General features: G+C 48.1%; 7 protein-coding genes and 1 non-coding gene across 8 annotated transcripts; 7 read left to right on the forward strand and 1 right to left on the reverse strand.

Annotated features, from left to right (window-relative positions):
* Window positions 1-229: 229 nt before the first annotated feature.
* Window positions 230-5010, forward strand: AFUA_1G15370 (Zn(II)2Cys6 transcription factor). The gene is made up of 10 exons (XM_077803981.1): window positions 230-536; window positions 593-989; window positions 1055-1104; window positions 1168-1485; window positions 1557-1648; window positions 1709-1757; window positions 1840-2847; window positions 2915-3015; window positions 3072-3747; window positions 3808-5010. Exons 2-10 carry the CDS (start codon window positions 874-876, stop codon window positions 4512-4514), a joined length of 3117 nt encoding a protein of 1038 aa, XP_077660150.1. The 5' UTR covers window positions 230-536; window positions 593-873; the 3' UTR covers window positions 4515-5010.
* A 28-nt stretch (window positions 5011-5038) lies between these two features.
* On the forward strand, window positions 5039-7767 carry AFUA_1G15380 (uncharacterized protein). Its single transcript, XM_747813.2, has one exon. The coding sequence runs from the start codon at window positions 5418-5420 to the stop codon at window positions 7521-7523; it is 2106 nt and encodes a 701-aa protein (XP_752906.1). The 5' UTR covers window positions 5039-5417; the 3' UTR covers window positions 7524-7767.
* Window positions 7768-9541: 1774 nt separating this feature from the next.
* AFUA_1G15390 (DUF1014 domain protein) lies at window positions 9542-10405 on the forward strand (the record flags this gene model as incomplete). The annotated part of the gene is made up of 3 exons (XM_747814.1): window positions 9542-9598; window positions 9712-9812; window positions 9895-10405. 3 exons carry the CDS (start codon window positions 9542-9544, stop codon window positions 10403-10405), a joined length of 669 nt encoding a protein of 222 aa, XP_752907.1.
* Window positions 10406-10442: 37 nt separating this feature from the next.
* Window positions 10443-12014, reverse strand: pex7 (putative peroxisome biosynthesis protein (Peroxine-7); the record flags this gene model as incomplete). The annotated part of the gene is made up of 2 exons (XM_747815.2): window positions 10443-11794; window positions 11851-12014. The coding sequence occupies 2 exons, from the start codon at window positions 12012-12014 to the stop codon at window positions 10888-10890; spliced, it is 1071 nt and encodes a 356-aa protein (XP_752908.1). The 3' UTR covers window positions 10443-10887.
* Window positions 12015-13327: 1313 nt separating this feature from the next.
* Window positions 13328-14809, forward strand: AFUA_1G15410 (putative CUE domain protein; the record flags this gene model as incomplete). The annotated part of the gene is made up of 1 exon (XM_747816.1): window positions 13328-14809. The coding sequence occupies one exon, from the start codon at window positions 13328-13330 to the stop codon at window positions 14807-14809; it is 1482 nt and encodes a 493-aa protein (XP_752909.1).
* A 253-nt stretch (window positions 14810-15062) lies between these two features.
* AFUA_1G15420 (LysM domain protein) lies at window positions 15063-16204 on the forward strand (the record flags this gene model as incomplete). The annotated part of the gene is made up of 5 exons (XM_747817.2): window positions 15063-15281; window positions 15335-15609; window positions 15663-15793; window positions 15862-16020; window positions 16089-16204. The coding sequence occupies 5 exons, from the start codon at window positions 15063-15065 to the stop codon at window positions 16202-16204; spliced, it is 900 nt and encodes a 299-aa protein (XP_752910.2).
* A 1207-nt stretch (window positions 16205-17411) lies between these two features.
* Window positions 17412-17483, forward strand: tG(UCC)1. Its single transcript has one exon. It is a non-coding gene (tRNA).
* A 179-nt stretch (window positions 17484-17662) lies between these two features.
* Window positions 17663-19805, forward strand: AFUA_1G15430 (putative lipase/esterase). Its single transcript, XM_747818.2, has 5 exons — window positions 17663-18263; window positions 18315-18743; window positions 18793-18977; window positions 19028-19121; window positions 19222-19805. Exons 1-5 carry the CDS (start codon window positions 17990-17992, stop codon window positions 19230-19232), a joined length of 993 nt encoding a protein of 330 aa, XP_752911.1. The 5' UTR covers window positions 17663-17989; the 3' UTR covers window positions 19233-19805.
* Window positions 19806-19913: the final 108 nt, after the last annotated feature.

Below are 19913 nucleotides of genomic sequence, written 5' to 3' on the forward strand. Positions count from 1 at the left end.
GTACATGTTGGACCCGCAACCTAGAGAAACGGGGGATTTACAGAATCGCAGAAATAAGGAAGTATTCGGGTTCATTGCCCTGATCGATAGTAGCTGTATGCTGGACCCAGTTTGAATAGATCAATACATATTTGAATCACGGGACAAGAAGTTGTAGAATCTAGAACCATGGGGAGGGTCACATGGTGGTCCCTAGTTTTTTTGGGGCCCCAGCGAGGGCGCGGAAGACGGAGAACACATCACCTGCCTTACCTATCCTCCATCCATACCTGGCTGCTCTCCGCCTAATTTTTATCTACGGAGTATATACCTGTATCTTTTTTTACATTTGATACCATTCCAGTTTTGTCTCCCTGCTATTTTACATCGGAGTGATCAAACCAGTCTATGAACAGGTCCGGCGTCTTTTGGAGCCAGTGTGGCCAAGCATTGCGCAAATAAGGGCACAAAACCTCGGCCATCCTAATTCGGTACAAGAGCATAGTCGCTTGAGATGAGCTATGGAAATGCAACGGTGATAATCGCTGACTGTTCAAGTAAAGATAATATTTGATCAATACATGACCTATAGTCCTGCTGACGCATTGATTAGAATAATCATTGTACCGTGCCCTTCCCCTCACCACCCACATCCCCCTCTTACGACCTTGCGCCCGCCGCACAGTTGAACAACGTCCATGGAGTTTTCTCTTCTGCTGGTGCTCCGTCCCATCGATTATCCTCATCTGTGTCGCCGGAATCTACGGAAATCCTAGCGCCCCTCGCTAACTCCCGGGGATCTGGCTCTCGGTCCCGATCAATTGCTCCAGCGTCGGGAAGGATCAACTACTGGATGTGACATGTGTTGTGACCACGGCTGAATATTCGCTCGCAATGAGCCATTCGTCTCCTGTGAAGAACGGCGGCAGTAATGTTCCTCCTGCAAGGCAAATACGTTTTGTCTCAAGCGATGGACAGCCCCAGCCGAAGCGCCGTCGAGTCAATGCGGCGTAAGCTTGCCTTCATGACAAATGTTCTTTCCCGGGCTAACCGTAGCTTTATTTGGCTCCTATAGGTGTCGGACATGTCGCAAGCGGAAAATAAGATGCTCTGGTGAACAGCCAGGTGAGAAGCTGATGCCGCACTTATATACTTATCGATGCTATTACTGATGACCTGTCGCCCTAGTGTGTAAAACTTGCTTAGATTACAAACATGTCTGTTTAGGGTATAGCGAACCTTTGACTCACGCTCGAACGCATTCAGAAAACGCATCACAAACGCCCGGCCTCACCCCTCTGCCCTCTGCTAATGAGAGACCAAACCCTCGAACGGTCAAGAGTCAAAGTCCAGATGGCCCTTTACAGTATGATCAATCCGCAGGCGGCGGCCTGGACCGGAAGGTCGATCATACAAGCTCTCAGGATGCCCTTGTGTCAAGAGAACCACCCTTGAGCAACATTCGTGAGTCGGAGCACCATACAACGGGAGCAAGTCCGGAAAGCAGTATGTTGTATTGGTGAAACCCGGTCACAATTGGTATAATCAGCTGCATTGACTCACATTATCTTCAAAAGGTCGGACCTCTCTAAGCTCAAGCCATCGCACGCACGTTCCTTATTTTAGATATTTTGGACCGACAGCCATTGTCCCTGGCTTCAAACAGATGGTTAGTGTTTTCGCCCAGCCTCTTGCTGCGGGAGCTCCCATTTGCTTATTTTGCCTGCAGGTAGTACAGGTGCGCGGGTCTCGCAAAAGCAATACGTCGTTGTCTTCAGGTATGTTTTCAAAGCATTTTATGCTTATGACCCCCTGTGGCTAGTGTTTTCGCTTGCTTCTGACGGTTTCGAGCGATCACAGAGTCCCTTTCGCCTCTTCGAAGTCCAAAGTCTGGAAACGTAGGCATCGGTCATATAGATTCGCTGATCGATAACCGTGAGTTCCGAGACGCGAATACCATTCCGTTCTATGACCGAAACGATACTTTACCTGTCAGCAACCTGGTCATGCACCTCTGCGACTTGTTTTTCGTTCATCTGGGCTGCAGTTTTCCATTCTTGCAGCGAGATCGGTTTCTTCGTGACCTAAAGGATAAGAAAGTTGACACCATGCTCGTTGACGCAGTCTGTGCTTTGGCTGCGAGATTTTCGCCACACCCACTATTGGGCCCACCTCAGGCGCCCTCTATCGATGGCTCAGAGTTGGAGACTGACGTGAAGAACTCAGACCGCGGTCAGGCATTTGCCCATAGGGCAATGGGCGCCTTGGTCGACTCGCTTTCATGCCCCACCCTTTCTGTTGTTCAAGCCTGTCTTTTGCTGGCCTACGAACAATTCGGATCGAATCATGACAGTGGTCTCTGGATGTATCTAGGTATTGCCATTCGAATGGCTCAGGATCTTGGAATGCAGAAGCTGCAGGGACTGCAACACAGTTATGGGCGGAGGGGCGTGACTCCAAGTGCAGTTGTGTCTGGACGGGCAGGGCAGCTACGGGAGGAAGAATATGATCAAAGCAATGATGCTCAAGTCCCGTTAAGCCCAAGCGCCGAGATGAATCATAGTGAGGACCATCGCGCCTGGGAGCGTGAGAAAGTCGACACGTTCTGGAGCATTTTCTTCCTGGATCGTGTAATCTCCTCTGGTACTGGGAGGCCAGTCACGCTACGGGACGAGGAAATAGAGTTATGTTTCCCGCTACAGTCAGAATCGAAACTATCGAACGGCTGGCCTGCACCGTTCCCACCACTCATTCGCATCATACACCTTTACGGAAGAGTCACGGATCTGATCAATGGTATACAGGATGCAAACCATGTCACAGCAGAGACATTGAAGAGACTTGCCGGGATGGAAAGTGATCTGACAGGTAGGCAGTCATCGTTCCCCTACTCCCCAAGGATCTGGTCCCCTCATAGACTTACATATTTTTCCAGGCATCTACCAGCGATTGTCACCCAGACTGCATTTTAATGCGGCCAATTTCCAGGCCTACGTGAAAGCGAAAGAAGGAACAAATTTCATACTTCTCCATTTTGTGAGATAATCTCCAACATCCACATTATTTTGGCTCTTGAACTAACATACATGAAGTGGTTTCACACCCTCATTGTTCTCCTTCACCAACCGACTCTCCTGAATTCGTTCGGCGGCACAATACAGCATCTCTACCCAAACAGCAGAGAATTGTCGATGTCCTCAGCCAAGACAATAGCCGATATTCTATCTTTCTCTGAGCTTGTTGATGGGAAGAGCTTTATCGGCAATCCATTCACGAGTCAGCCAATGTACATTGCTGCTTGCGCTTTTCTCATGGAGAGCGCATATTATTCGTCCCCCCCTTCGAGGTCCGGTTCCCCTCCGTGTCAACCGCTTCTCAATGACCAGTCTAGTGGCTTCGTGATGCCAAATATGGACTCTTCTTCGGAACGGAAGTCGAGCGCTAAGCATATACTTCTCGCCTCCGCTGCCCGAGAAAACTATCAGCGTTGCTACAAAGCCCTAAAGGCTCTTGAGACATATTGGGAGGGTACTAGGTATATTCTAACAGTTCTAGATCAGAAGGCTAAGGGTATCGTTGATCCATTACTCTATACTGAAGAGGAGATGGAAAATGCAACAGAGACATTTCCTCTTCCGCCCTCCGCTGCTTCCACCTACCGACAAGCAAAGTCACCATTGAGTGCCACCGTCGAGCCAAAAAAGGCAGCAAGTGCTGCAAATTCCTCTACGCAAGGCAGGGTATCACCGAGGATCGACCCGGGGCAAGGTATAACAATCATGACATAGCGGCACTTCACAAAATAGACAGCTAACGTATTTTTCCTAGCCATTGGGTGGGCTCTTACTGGAGCCACCAACTCTTCTCAACCAAATCTCAGCTTGTTATACCAGATGCCAGCCTCTCAAGCCAATTATGACTCGAATAGACCTACCTATTCTTCTCAGTATAGTCACAGCTACCCCCATCTGCCGGCGCAAGATTCGAGCTCGTATCCGCAGTCAGTGGAAACGACGCGAGCTTCGGGCGCGGCACAGTCTTCATCCGTTTCTAATGGCTCCGCGAAATACGGTTCGCTTGTCCCTCCTGGACGAGTTGCTGCTTCCGATGCCAACCTTCTACTGGGCCTAAATACATCATATTCTAACCGAGCAGATAACACATCAAATACTCAACCAAATTACACCCAGGGCCTCACCTCTTCGCCCTCGTCTCAACTGCAACCTCAACCCTCTCACTTCAGTTACACAGTGGCATCTGCACAGAGTGAACGGCATGCAGGTAACAGCCATATAGATCTGCAATCGACACATCTACAATCCAACATGGGCTCAAACTTCGGTGGGGTCTTTATAGAAAGCCAGGATGTCGATGTGAATGCACTCCAACAACAAGAGCATTTTCCATTTCCCTTTAATGGTGAAATTCTACCTTACCTTGAATATTTACCGCAAGATGTCCTCCATTACTTTGAGGAACAACAGAATTACCCTCTTATGAGCGCAGACGAAAATCATACCCGACCTTCGGAATGAATTCATGTCACCTTACATCTGATGACTGTATGAATATACGACCGGTAGTTTGTCACCTTCAGTTATGATTGAGTGGAAGAAAGTCACGTCCAACGCCTTGGCTTTGCATATGCATTTTAATCAAGCGTAATCCGCTATTTACTTCGTTCCGCATCAGTCCTATACTTCGATTCAGCGAGCAAGCATTTGTCAGGTAGCCACAAACGAACACTCGTCATGTATTGTAAATATCTGATCTGGGGTAAACCATATCACCCTCACGACAGCGTACTGATCGCATTCCGTATCTATAAACTGAATTAAAAGTCATTGTCCTAAGTTGAGCCCATTGGCAATATTGATGGATGCAACCATCACTTGTAGTGTGTGCTGAGAATGCAGACGGCCCTACGTTTATGGGTAGATGCTTAACTGCTATTCCTATTTCCGGAAATTCCCAATTCGAATACTGAGTAAATGACCCTGTCAGATAATAATTAAAGGCCCTATAGAGCTTTCATCTATCGAACGAAGCCTTGCGCCAAGCAGAGCTGATCAAGGAGGTTTGACCAGTCGCTAAGGTAGAGTAGACCGCCATCTCCCCATGCATGGTTGCCCTGCACAACCAGAGGATGAAAACACCAGCAACAACTCATCAGGTGGTTGCTGTAAGGACGACCGTTTCTTCATCAATGGGATGCTCAATTTGTTCCTTCTATTCTATCTTCAGGAGAAAAAGTTATACATCTCCATCTTCAAACATTTTTCGTTGATGATTTGCATGTTTAGCAGCGCTGTTTACTTTATAGATACCCGTGTCCGATAAGTCGCATTCCCAACATTAAAGTCGACCAACAGCAGACACATTCTTGACTAGAGACTGCTGTCAATACTGATATTCCTTGCGCACTCCATGTCTTTATTATGGAGGATATATCCGACGCCCCTCATTTGACCGAATTTGCCAATTTCACTCCAAACGGACCGCTTTTCGGCTCAAGCCCTTCAGCCGACGGACCAGCCCCCATCAATGGGACAAAAACGGCTTCCGACGAAGATTCACCACATCGCGAGGAAGAAAGGCGACTGAGCGACGATGCTCATATGCCTGTTCAGGACTGTGGGTACAACTCATCGGAATCCTCAACGCAACACTCCACGAGCGACACATCTAGTCATGACATGGACGATGACGACTTAGCTCCATCAGACTCGCGTGCATCCAGTCGCTCTTCAATCTCCTCTATCCCCGATTCGGTGCTGATCCACCCCCCAAGCGAGCTGAAATCTGCGATCGGCTGCGGTACAGATGAGCGAATCCGCCACTCCTGGATCAATCAAAATAGCCCCGGTCATGGCAGGATGGAGGCACAGTTCAAGTCTATACAAACAATCAGGCAACGGGAGGCTGCTTTCCGGAAGCCCAGTTCTGTGCGCGCAATGCAGATGCATACGGAGGATGAGGATGATGACGAGTTCCTGACTCCGCCCAAGCGGAGGGGTGGACATCGGATGTCGGATATCTCAATTCGTTCAGCGGGGTCGTCTCCGCTTAAGAGATCGCCTTATTACTCGCCTACCGGATCTACAGGGAGGCAGAAAGTTAAGAAGGAGTATCCGCTTGTTTTGCTTCACTGCACCTTGCTTCCTCCTTCGCTGCCTGTGCCAGGTTTGATTGGGTACCCGGACCAGAAGATACTGAAAGAGGTGCTGCCTCCAGAGTACTGGAGGAGATGGAAGTTGCTGGAGGAGAAAGTTGGTTCCAGCGTGGTTCGTGACCGGGGTGTGCTTATCTCTCACCCGGAGGATATGTATGATCTGCTTGAGGAACGATTGCTGGAAAGCTTGGAACTCCAGCGTCCACGGCTCCATCATGGTCACTTTTTGGGACATGAGGACACGGAATCGGACAAGGGTGACCAGTCGGCCACGGAGGATAGTGCCACTGATGGTGAGCAAGGAGAAGAGTGCCCTGATTGTGGAGGCCGATTTCCAAGGCACGATTCGAGCAGGAAGTGGGAGATCAAGGTTTTCGCCGCGAATGGGCTGATGAGAGCTGGTGCCTGGGCTGCAGCTTGGAAGGAGATGGAAAAGGTGGATGTCGAAGTCGGCCTTTGGCTGCCGTCTGAGATTAGGAGGGAGCTGGAAAAGCGACTTTTGGACAATGATCGCCCTAGCACTGACCCTAGGCTACAGGTGCCGCAACTCAGGGAGCCAGCCACCAGCATCACCCCAGAGCTGTATGATCAACCATTGCGCACGAATACACCTACCCCATTGATTCACGAACCAAGTTTATTTGTTCCTGACGAGGCTGCCCGCCCCTCATCTCCTGCACCAGCAATTACAACGCCAGCGAAGGCTACAGGCATGCCACCCCCAACGTATTCTCCGAGGTCAGTGGAAGAAATCGACCTGCATACGCTGCTCATCAACTACATCCGGGTCTTGGCTAGTGACCGTCGCAACGTGACAATTGTCCTTTTGAGTGTGCTGGTGGTATACCTTGCCCTTGGAGTCAAACCTCATACCTCCTCTTCGCACCTTCGACCATTTCCCGGGGGTATGATTGAATCCATACCTGTGCTCTCATCTACCGTTTCACTGGAGCAACATCCGACTCCGAGCTGGACAAAACATCCGAGCTTTTCTACTGTACTCTCTTTAACGGCAGCAGAACCTGCCATGACTGTTGAGAATTCCATTCTTCAAAAAGAAACGGTGAGGGAGGAGACCAGCTCGAGAACCACACAGGCTACTCCTTCAGTGGCTTCTGAACCTGTTACGGTATCGTCCTCCAGCACTGCTGCTCCCACGCCTCAGGTTTCTGTACCAGTATCTTCCACAACGTCCTCTTCCATGAGTATCGCTAATTCGAAAAGTCCGGAAGCTAAATTGCAGGAGATGTTCCTATCTCCTGCAAATCTAGACCTGGTGATTGAGCGATCTGGACCCACGTGTCCGGCCTCGCCACTAGCAAAGGATGAGATAGAGACAATCGCGCCAACCGATTTGGAGGCTGACTTCTGAGATGATGACTGGTTGAATGATATGAAAGATAATTTGACAAGATAGTGATGATGGTATGACATGACGGGATTCGATAACAGCGATGCTTAAGAATATGTGGAGTTTAGTCCTTAATTGTTCTTCATTTGTCCCATTCCGAGCGTGCATTAAATGTTTGTTTGAGGTTGGAGCACAGGTTGTCAATCATTTGTCTGTTATCTTCATCATGTTAGAGTCAATGAAACGAATTCGATTCCATGGATAATCTTTGTTTCCGGCTGAACTGTAATAAAATAAATGTTTAATAAATTTCTTTTTAACCCTTTTTATAGTAATCTTTTTTTTTTATTACGGAGTGCTCATTCTATCGGTGAATTCAAAGAGCGAAACTATTTTTTAATTAGATTCAAGGTTCCTTAACCCTAATTTCTGAGAGAAAGGTAAAGTAAAGAACTCCCATAACTTATCTTGATTGTTGACAGAATGATCTTAACTAACTTTAGATTTAACTATAGTAACCTCATATATTTCTTGTAAAATCATTAGTAAAATATAGTAAGCTTAGGGCTATCCTTATATCTACTAAAAAGGAAGAGATAAATAATAAGCTTAAACTAAGGTTTGCGGGGGGCTTGTATGAGGTTTTGGACGCTGCGAGGGGGGTTGATTTGGTCTCGTAGTCGTTGTACTCATTCGCAGTCTACTCTGTAGAGCATGATGATAAATATGACTCAATTGCTCGAGTAGGCTAAGATAGAGCTAGTACTGAGGAGATGTTCGTAGTCTATTCTTAAGCTAACTTTGTCAAGGAGGAGGATCCTCCCTTAATCTTGATTAATCCAGCTAGTTCATGTCTGGGACAATGTCCTCCTCCCTGGGACTATAATACTATAACAGTCCTCTAGCATAACAGTCTCATTGAAGGTTTTTAATCTTATGATCGCGTCGATGGAGGTCCCTAATCTAGTATAGTAAATCGTAATCCCTGAAAGGCTGTTGCTGAATCCGAACAAGCAGCTATTAAGCAGTATTAATGGTCTAGGGCTGCGGCTGTGATCCACCACACTTGCCATCAGTACGATAACGGCTAATATAAGCTGCAGGATGGAAGAAGTGATAGACATGCAATGATGCAGCTAATGTGAAAGGACCTGATTGTGGCTAGTATAAGAAGTGTAAGTTCCAAGCCAGTGTGTAAAGTATAATAGCACCCTAAGCAGTCATTAGGCAGAAAATTGTGTAATAAAGGAGGGTGTATATACTATCTTAATGAACGGTAAGACCGGCGCATTCACTATAATAGGCTTGCATATCTGTGCCAGAGTTTGCTGTAGTGATGACAGAAGAAACAGGACAGGGGGAATGATTAAGAAAAAGAGACTCTCAGAGTGAAGGTTGAAGTCAAATTGATCTTGGTAATATCACTAGGAGAACCCAATCCTACTGTACTATACCATGTCTTGACCTGTCATGTTTGATAAGGTACTCTTTTACTATGTAAGATTAGTGGAGCAGTACGGAGTAGCTCTCAGCCTCACTTCTATCCTTCTGCCTTGTTTCGTAAGCTTAACCTATAACTGTTCAAGAAACTTAAACCTCTCTTGTCTAAAGTCGTAGAATTACTCATGATGGTGACCTTACCTCAGCTGCGGATTACATTAGGTACGGTACTTTACACATTCAATGCTTTGTTCTCCTTCTATTTGAGAGTCTCGCCCTTATCCACAGTGGACTGTTCAAATAATATCAAATCTACTCCATAGAGTCTTGGCACTAGCTCATTAGCAGCGCATTGTTCATCTCTTGGTTTCTTTCCAGTGCCAAGGTAAACTGTTTTGGTAAGGATGCGGGATAACTATCTTAGGTAGTTTAGCCCTATGGACTGCTTAGTCATTAAGTCACCGCCGTCCGTCGGAACCGCAAAAGTATCCATAGGATGACTCGCCATCACCACAACTCTATAGTCAAGCACAACTCTTTCCCTTTGTCTGCACTTCCATCAGAGAGCTTTCACACTTGACTTATAATAAGCGCTCAAAATGGGAGGAAAGAAAACCGGCGGCGAAAACTCCAAGAAAGCAGCCGGACAGGCTCGTGTATGTTTCGCAGCCCAACCCCGCCCCCGCCTTTTTTTCTGCCATCGCCACAAGCATGTTTTCTATATCAGGTTACGGAGTGTTGAGACTGACGATCCACGATATGATTACAGAAAGCCGAAGCCGCCGCAAACAAGAAGGCAGTCGAAGACGCCAAGCGAGCCGCTGAGGAGGAAAAGGAGTGGCAGAAGGGCGCAAAGAGCAACTCGAAGAAGTGAGCGGCACCTCATCTTGTCTCTTTGATTCATTTTAATAGATAAGCCTCGGCGTACTAACCGTTATCTGCAAAAATATAGGGAAGACGCAGAAGCCAAGAGAGCCGAAGCCGCTCGCAGGAAGGCCGAGCGAGACGCCCTCCTCGCCGCCGAAGAAGCCTCGCTACCCTCCAAGCCCAAAGGTGCCGGCGCCAAGCAAGCACAGAAGAAGACTCGTGGTTTGGATTTATCACAGCTGGACGATGAGCCCGCCAGCCGCAAGGCTGCTGCGCTCAACGCCTCGGGTATCGATAATGCGCTAGATGCGCTCTCCCTGACCGCCAAGGACTCGTCGAAGATCGACCGTCACCCGGAGCGCCGGTACAAAGCGGCGTATGCGGCGTATGAGGCGCGCCGGCTGCCAGAGATCGAAAAGGAGAACCCTGGGTTGCGGAGAAATCAGCGTGTGGAGCTCTGCAAGAAGGAGTTTGACAAGAGCGAGGAGAACCCGTTCAACCAGGTGCATGTGGCCTTTGACGCTACTCGGGAAGAGGTTGCTGCTGCTAGGGAGGCCGAGAGAAGGAAGGTGGAGGCGAGACTGGCTAGTAGATAAGCTGGTCATCTTTTTCACATTCTTTCACTTTTCAAACCTTTTTCTGCTCCTGCGGCTTTTCGCCGAACGTCGTTGAGATGCGGGTATCTCTAGGATGCAGCTCTCAGCTTCACCACCTATACCCGGGCCTCGTACCCAAAGATGGATAGACCATGGATATAACATGTTGATTGTGGAAGCGGCGTGAGCTTGGACTGCAAATGGCATACTTTCATTATATGGGCGAGTCATGTCTTGAAATAGAGCGTCTTGCATATAATGTATCTTGATCACATTACCTTATCGGATAGATCTCGTGGCTTGATTTTGATGAAAACAAAATTGTGGGAGATATTTCGTTGACACAGAACTTCACATATTCGTGTGATTTCTTTGGGAAGGTGAAATCGCTGTCCCGCAGACGTGTCATAATGGTATCTCGTGGTAATCTAAATAACCAATACAGGGTAGGTGGAACTGGAGAACAATAGATCATAGCATCTTTATCCCATCACTGCTCGCACATCCCAAACATACAGGTTCTCATCCCACCCTACGCTCGCACACCATCCTTCACTGCCAAAAAGACACCAATCAACACCTGTAACAAACTCGGTATGCCGATTCATACGCCCCAGCTCCATGCCCATTACCGGGCCGCCGGGACCGCCACGCATGGGATCGGCATCCCCCATAGGTCCTGCAGTGGTCTGATCGCTCCATGCGCGACAGGTCATATCGTAGCTACCGCTAAGTAGTATATTGGAAAGGTGTGGCGACCAGGCCAGTTTCCGGACTGCGTATTCGTGTCCAGTCATCACCGCCTGAGGCCCCTGCTGTGGGGCCCGGATGTCGAAGGTCCGAATGGTTCGGTCGACTCCTGCGGTCGCTAAGATGGATGGTCGGTATTTGTTCCAATCATGGGTGAGAGCTTCAGCTGGAGCACATGCGGCAGGAGGAACACCGGCTTTACCAGGAATCGGCGATGCCGGTGCGGCGTGGATGGGAATCTGGAGGGTGAGGTGGTTAGATGCTGAAGCGGGTGTGCGAAGATCGAAGATGCGGACGTATGAGTCGGAGGTGACGCAGGAGAGTATATCGGGAGAATGAGGCGAAAATGCCGCCGAGTAGGTGCAGCTGTGTGTGGGGAGGGTGAGAAGAGAATGCGGCCGATGCGGCGACCAGACGCGGACGGTGCCGTCCCAACTGCTGGAGCAGAATGTGTCCTTGGCTACGAGATTCCAGTGGACACTGAAGACCTCGCGATTATGTTCTTTCCAATTCTGGACAGGGAAGTCTTCCAAATTGCAATCAAAGAGCTTAATGCTGCCATCGCCGGAGGCTGTGAGGATCTGATTCTCGTGGATTTCGGACCAGGCTAGATCGTAAAGAGAATCCTGTGTAGTAAACCTGATCACCTTGTCAATGTTGAGTTCCGGCTGTGAATAGTCGACAATGAGACATACCATTTGGCAGGTACGATGCCATTCGGCGTCAGCTCAAGGATGAAAAGCCGGCCATTTCCTACCAGTCCAAAATTGGCAGATGCGGCGACGGCCAACCGGTTGTCGAAGAATGGGGAGTACTTGACCGCACAGCCGTTGTAGCCCTCGGTGCGGAAATGAAGCATAGTGCAAAATACCGGGTATAGGGTCTGGAAAGAACAATTAAAATAAACCGAAGAAAGGACCGGTCATGAGGATATCATTATGATTGCAACAGAATACTGGAAGGGGTGAGGTTGAAGATTGCGGGGAGAATCGCATGCGAAGAACCGAGGTCTGGTGGGAAACTAATTTAGTGAGGAACAAGGCCAGATCTACAGATCCCACCATCGTCATTGCTCGATGTTTTAGTCACCGCTGCAAAAACAGCTTCACGACAGAAGTTATCATTTAACCTACGCCAATAAACAAATATATGCTTCAAATGACTGTCTGTCTGCCGTCACGCACTATTTGTCCCCATCTATGTCACATTGACGACACAGACTCCGAATCGGCAGAAGCCTCACTTCAATCAAATACTGATCGATCAATGTATACTGGCTACCATTTGAGAATGCTAATCTACAAGGCTTTAATACATCCAGTGGGATAGCTTCGAAAATGACAGAACCAGAGCATTTTCACTCTCCGGCCAATATGTTTCTCCAGAAAGAGGTCTATCGCCTCGGGTCAGAACCTGGGCTCCGATCCCTTCCTCCTGGGCCCGAACGCGATTTCCTCACCCTCACCTGGGGTCCTATCGTCTATCGCACGACGTATGCGCCAGACTCACAGCGGCTGATACCGATATTCCTCCGAGCGCTCAACGAAGAAATTCAAAAAGCCCTCTCGAGATGTCTATCAGGAAGCCCGGAACAGATCCGTTTACTTGAAACAACTTACGCCTCTAAGGTGTTCAACTCTCAAGAGGGATACGACGGACTCGACGAGGAGACTGTCCGGGAATCCTTTCATGATTGGAAGGTAGCTTTAGCGTTGCCCGCGATAGAACTACCTGTCCGATTGCGGATGTGCTTGATGATAGATGAAGGAGTGCTGTCGCGTCTCACAACGACCGTGGATATGTCATCCATGGTAGAGGAGGATGCGGACTACTCCAGTTGCCCAGTCAAGGTCATAGAGGAGAACTTTCCTGATGTACATCGCCGTGACTCGAAGCCAACAAAAGACGATTATCCTGGCTGGACGAAAGTGGCATTGTCAGCAATTGTGGAGGTATACGACGGTATGCGACGGGGAAGAAGTCTGGAAGACTATCATAAGTCTTCTCAGGTGTACTTGGGTAACGGTAACTGGAGTTAAGGCATGCGAATGTGATAACGTATATCGAGCTTTCAACGAGAGCTTTAAAAATGGCATATATTAGAGATGTTGTGGACAAAGCATTCTGATTGGTCATATTGAAAGGAATCACGTGCTATTGTACGCATTAGTCATGTTTGTAGCTTCATCATCTTCGCCTTCTACAGCACCAGGGCATAATTTGGGGCTCATTCTGAAATCAGATGGCTGTCGAATGGATCGCTTCATCTCGAGAAAGCGGCCTCGGCCGAGTCCGTCGGCTGGACAGCAGACGCCGGCCCCCGATGAGGACTCCACCGATATGAAGTTGGCGATGCTCCTATCACTCTTTCCAGACATAGAACAAGATGCTTTACTGGACATTCTCATTTCAAGTGGCGGGTCGGTTGAAGACGCGTCTGCTGTGATTACAGCTCAACGCGCATATAAACCTGTCAAAAAGAGAGCAGGTGGTGTATCAGCGATCCAGACATCTATGACCTCACATATCACAACTGAGGCAGGACTGCCACCAAAAAGGCAACTCACCCGGAAAGGAAAGACGTTACATCTTTTTTCTCCAGAAGATGTTGCTGCTCATACTCCGTGTTCCATCATCCATAATTTCTTGCCCCCAGATGAAGCAGATGCGCTGCTACTGGAACTTTTGGATGAGTCGAAACACTTTTCAAGGTACAGGTTTCAGCTGTTTGATCGTACAGTTGAAAGCCCGCACACAAGCAGCTTGTATGTTGCGACTCCTGAGGAAATTCGCCAACAAACATCGGAATACACCTATGGGGGCAGATACCGTTCGAACGTTCGCCAGCTTACGCCGTACTTGCGCGCCGTCTCTGCCAAAGTTCAGCGCGCCGTGAACGACGAGGTTCAGAAGCGTATACGAGCGTGCTACCCAGGTGGGAAAAAGCTCAAGTATCAGTCACCTAAGGAATGGGTGCCGAATGCAGCATTCGTCAACTGCTATGATGGTCCAGCAGAAAGTGTGGGCTATCACTCGGATGAGCTGACTTACCTTGGTCCGCGAGCTATTATTGGAAGCCTGAGTTTAGGCGTGGAAAGAGAGTTTCGGGTACGACGCATCGTTGCGAGCGATGACGATGCAGAGAACAATAGTGAGGTGTCATTCATGGTGTCAACAGCGGATTCTCCGTCCAGACGGAAAACCACGTCGAAAGGGATCGATGGTCGCGGTGATGCACAGGGTCAAATTTCCATACACCTTCCGCACAATTCCCTCCTTGTTATGCATGCCGAGATGCAGGAAGAATGGAAACATGCTATTGTACCCGCGCAGACTGTTTCACCACATCCCTTGTCAGGTAACCGCCGTATCAATATCACCTATCGATGGTATCGGGATTCTCTCCACCCGCGCAACATTCCGCGGTGCCGTTGTGGCACACACGCAATCTTGCGATGTGTGCAACGCAAACGTGAGAACAAGGGTAGATATATGTGGATGTGCTATGCGGGACATGAACCAGGGAAGAAAGGTTGCACTTTTTTCCAGTGGGCCGAATTTGATGACGATGGTGAACCTCTCTGGGAAATCAAGCCCACGGAAGGCGGAGCTCCCACGTTGCGCAACTTCATCGAAGAAGACGACAAACAATGAACAAGCGGAACGTCTTGCAGTACTCAGAGTAGTCTGAAAGGCGAGCCTAGACCCTATTCTGGTCTAGACGCATCCAATATCCCTAGTGTGTGCTTACTCTGCGGTGTCACGAAGGGTTCGTGCATTGTGAAGTTCCGTCGACCGTGAGCAATGCAGCTTCGCTTCAGCATAGAATGTGAGCTTTAAAGGTATAAATTCTCTCGAGATTCTGAACTATATGTCTTCACCGCACAATCGACAACTCTGGCTCAAGATGGGACTTACTTCGATTCTTATTGCTCAAGTTCTCTTCCTAGGTGCGGCCAACTCGGCTGTCGTCAAAAGATGGCCCTGTAGCGTCTCTCCGACTGGCCCAACCGACCCAAGCGTCGCTAAAAATTGCGGCTATTGGGTTAATGATGTTGCAAAGAATGACCAGTGTGCTGACCTAGAGGGGTACTTCGACATTTCAAGGGAAGAGCTGGTGAACTGGGTAAGTGCTGGACCACACATGTGCCGGTTCACAATTCTGACGGCAAGTTTAAGAACCCTTCTCTCAAGGAGAACTGTCGGCTTCAGAATGGCCATTCCTACTGTGTTGCTGCATCAGATTTGACGACGCGGTCCACAGATTCAGCCGAAGAAGCGAGTCGTATGGACATGGCAACTGGAGTTGAGGCTGCCGATCTGCCCTCTCCCACGCAGGGCGGTTTGGCTGCCAACTGCAATGCTTTCTACAAAGTTAAAACGGGAGACAGTTGCTGGTCCATCATAAACGATTTTGGTAACTTTTCGATCTACGATTTCTACCGCTGGAATCCGTAAGTCCCTTCGACCACTCAGGCGACAATCCCTGTTGACATTGATGAACAAGGTCAGTTGGCCAATCTTGCGAGGCCCTATATCCCGACTACTACGTATGCATCGGCGTCCAAGAACAGGAACCCCCCGTGGCTACGCCCACCAACCCCCCTGGTCCAGTGCTGTCGGGTACTCCAGCAAACTGTAAGTGCGAGTGAAGCTCAACAATGTGCCTTTTCAGAAACAGCTTCTGATGATATTACTCGCCACAGGCAACAAGTATCATAAGGTGCTGTCAGGTGACAACTGCTGGGCCATTGCAAACCAGTATGGAATATCTTTGGATCAATTCTACTCGTGGAACCCCGCTGTGAAGCCGACTTCATGCCAATCTCTATTACCAGATTACTACGTCTGCGTCGGTGTCGCTGGTATGTTACTTTCCCGCAGCCACTATTCACCTCATCTAGCGATGTACTTGTTATCTGACTGAATACAGAAACTCCTTCCGCCACCGCCACCCCACAGCCAACACCACAACCGCAGCAGTCTTCGTCTCCCGACCAACCAATGCCACAGCCTATCCTTTCCAGGCTGCTCAGAATCCTGCTCTAGGAATACCGGCGTCCGGGACTCATGGAGCCATTCAATTCCGCCGAAGGCAAGTTGAGATTGACAACAGTCATCACACTGGATCGTAAATAGTTTGCCTGACGATATCCCGTGCCTCCCCCTGCTTGGTCCTGGATACAGCTTGGGCTGTGATATAGTTTGTCGATTTTTTCTTTGAGTTATTTGATATTACGTAGTTGTTCTATCATGCCTAAATAAACTCATCCAGGTGATTAAATTACGATATTCTATCATAATACGCAACTTGAGGTTATAAGACCTCGATCACCTCATTATTCTAGACAGGATGTATTGGTAAGAGGAAATAGCAAGCATGACTCTAGAAAGCTAGCCTACAGCTGCCCCGAATGCATGTGGCTGAAAATGGGAGTCATGGATACTATTAGGGCTGAAGGGAAGGGGTTCCCCTAGGATTCCTAAATGTCAATTTACAGAAAAAGGTACAGACCTAGCCCCTACCTACTTCTAAAACAATCTCGGAGGCCTATAGCATTTCCGTTCCTAGTCTAATATTACCCCATGGGAATTCATATAATTTCCCACCCTATATTTACCATGGGAATTAGGGGTCCCATCCCAACTAGATAGGCTAGGAGAATTTCATGGGAATCCCAACATCTCATTGCTACACAGCCAGCCTAGACACTATGTTACTACAGTAGAAATAACATATAATAGTAGTCATGAACACATGATGGATGAAGCTTCGACATGCAGCGGCTTGTGTCTTGATAATAGGAAATTTTTTAAACATGTTCTGGATCTGGATGCCAGCCCAATATGCCTCTACTTCATGTCGGGCTTTGTTTTCAACATGAGCTCGAGTATCTTCGTCGTTCAAACCGTAATTTCCACCTTGGGACATCAAGATTGAATCATGTACAGGTTGTGGATAGGCACTGGATTTTGCATGATCAATCCTGTAATCAATCTGTACCTACTTATATAAGAGGTGGGGGTTGGTTGTGAAGGGCAAATATATATGTTCCCAGAGCAGTAGCCCTTGCTTTCTGCTACTAGCTGACAAGTGCAAATACTCAAGGCCTGTTCTAAATAAAGAAGGTCTATCTAATCCATGTACGTATGCGAAAGGGAGTAGAAGGGCTATTAAAGAATATTTGATAGTGGATGGTTAATAATCTATCTTCTCCTTTATAAATTATTGTTCGATGCCAGTTACATAACAACAGCGTTAGTGGTGTAGCGGTTAGCATTGTTGCCTTCCAAGCAATAGATCTGGGTTCGACTCCCAGCTAACGCATATCTTTTTTTCCATTTCTTTTTCTCAGTAGTTTTTTTTAATACCACTTCTCATCAATTTCCATCGTTTAATTTCGCTTGCAACGTCTGAACACCTACATCTAATTTACAGACCCGAGTCTATCTCAGATTACTGAGAGGTAGAGGTGATATCTGAACCCAGTTGGTTACAGTGGATCTCAAAATCATTGATAGTGCTTGGTCAAGCTTACAGGGCGTGTCGTGGAGGGCTCAGTTGCTATGTACCGGTAAAATACGAGCTGGCTGCAGCCAGATAAGGAACAGGGAGAGGAGAGCATGAGTAAAAGGATATACGGAACGTATTTGGCGAGTCTATCTGGGATGGCCCTATACGATAGCCTCTATGTATCCAAGGGGTGGGAGAATACGAGAAATGGTAACATGCTGCCTAACCCCACTTCCAATCCAAGGCTGCAATGTTGTTGATATCAGTTCGAATATCTCCTTCCTGTGACCAGTAACAGCAAGGAATCCACCACACACTGTATGATGTCTTTACTCCATTCTGAATGGACTGCGTTTCTCGCGCAGAATCCAACAGTCAGCCATGACGACGAAAGCAGAAACAGGCGCTTCCTCTCTTCCCCAGAAGGTCGCGTCCTTGCCGAACAAGTATCAAGTGTTGACACGACTGTCCCTGCCAGGGACAATCATCTGATCCCTATTCGGATTTACACTCCCAAAGACCACTCATCTGATGCAGTCGTCATATTCTACCACTCTGGAGGCTTCGTGCAAGGCTCTCTCGACACGGAAGATAGTATGTGACCTACCCTCACCCACAGGGTAAATAAGCTGACCGAAATAAAAGTCTCGTGCAGGCACATGGCACTAGGTGGACCCAGCACCGTCATCAGCGTCGACTATCGACTCAGCCCGGCGCATCAGTATCCTATCCCTCTCAACGATGGATGGGATTCATTTGAATACATAATAACCAACCTTCCCACCCTTCTGCCGAAGCACGGCGCTTCGGCAAGGGTGGTGATCAGTGGGACGTCATCGGGCGGACAGATCGCCGCCATTGTCTCGCAGAAGGCGAGACACTGGACGCGAGATCCAACAAAGGCAGCAGTAGCTGCAGGTGTTACTATTAGCGGAGTCCTGCTCCGCGCTCCGGTGACTGTACGAGGCACGGATGTGGTGCTGATCCCGCCGTGTTTCAGGGATTTGCACCAATCGTGGACTGAGGAGCTGGAGACGGCAAAGCTTGATAGGCAAGGCATGGCGGAGAATCATGGTTCGTTCAGAATATAAGTCGGCTGATATGGCAGTTAACATTTCTCCAGATCTACTTGGGGTTCCGTGGGCAGAGAGAGCACATCCCGACGCTTATCCTCTTTGGGGCCGATTTGACGGGCTGCCAAAGACGTACGTCCAGATCTGTGATGTCGATATCCTCCGTGATGACGCAGTGTGCTATGTGCGAGGTCTCCAAAACGCAGACATTGCGGTGCGGGTCTCATTCTACCAGGTATTGTTGCTCGATAGTTGTTCATGAGAAGAATCGTCTGACAGTCTTAGTCGCTGCCGCATATTTTTTGGGTATATGCGCCTCAGTTGGAGGTGTCGAGACAGGCGCAAGATGACTGTGTCAATGGCTTGAGATGGCTGTTAGGTTTGACTGAGTAGCGGCCAATCCGTCTGATAAATACTATGGTAAGCAATATTGTTCACTGCCGCTATATGAAGCAGGGTGTTTCCTTCAGTATCTACAGCTGTCCGATGAGCATGGTTCAGCAATGGTATGATACCGGGTATGGCGTATAGAAGAAGGAGATCGTGGGGATTTAAATAGCCGGCAATAACAAGGATAATCTCATTTGGTAGGTGGGGCAAATTGTTCGGCCCACATATATGGCTTTCCTACTTTCCTTAATGGGAGTGAATTGTCTGCATAGAAAATTGGCTTGAAGGTTGAAGGTTGGTCGTATGGTAGATACTTCTGCAGGATTCAAGTACCAGGAGCCACTGATTGTATTAGTGGCTACTTAAATTGCATGAACTAGTCCATCTTCAACAGTATATTAGTGACAAAGTCATCTGGTGACCACAGGACCACGCAGGATGAAAGACCCTTCTTGAGTCCTTAACATGGCAAAATAAATAGTTCAGGTCTTGGTCCGCAGTCCTGGCAGCAACAAAAACCATACACACAGATAAATTGAACAGATGAGGATCAAGTTCTAAATCGAGAAGACAAAAAGGACGATATTGGTAAGAATAGGTAGTACAAAAACCCTAAGAATTTTCTGAAGGTAGTACTCTGGTATGTTGAGTAATTAATGTTAGTATAGTGGGTCACCGAACTGTGTAGAACAAGGATGAACTCCATGTTGCTATTATTTAGGAATATCTAACAGACTGTGACCACTAAGATCAATTCTTTACTAAATATCTATATCGCAAT

The sequence above is a fragment of the Aspergillus fumigatus genome, chromosome 1 (assembly GCF_000002655.1).
Source record: "Aspergillus fumigatus Af293 chromosome 1, whole genome shotgun sequence".
Classification (NCBI taxonomy): domain Eukaryota; kingdom Fungi; phylum Ascomycota; class Eurotiomycetes; order Eurotiales; family Aspergillaceae; genus Aspergillus; species Aspergillus fumigatus.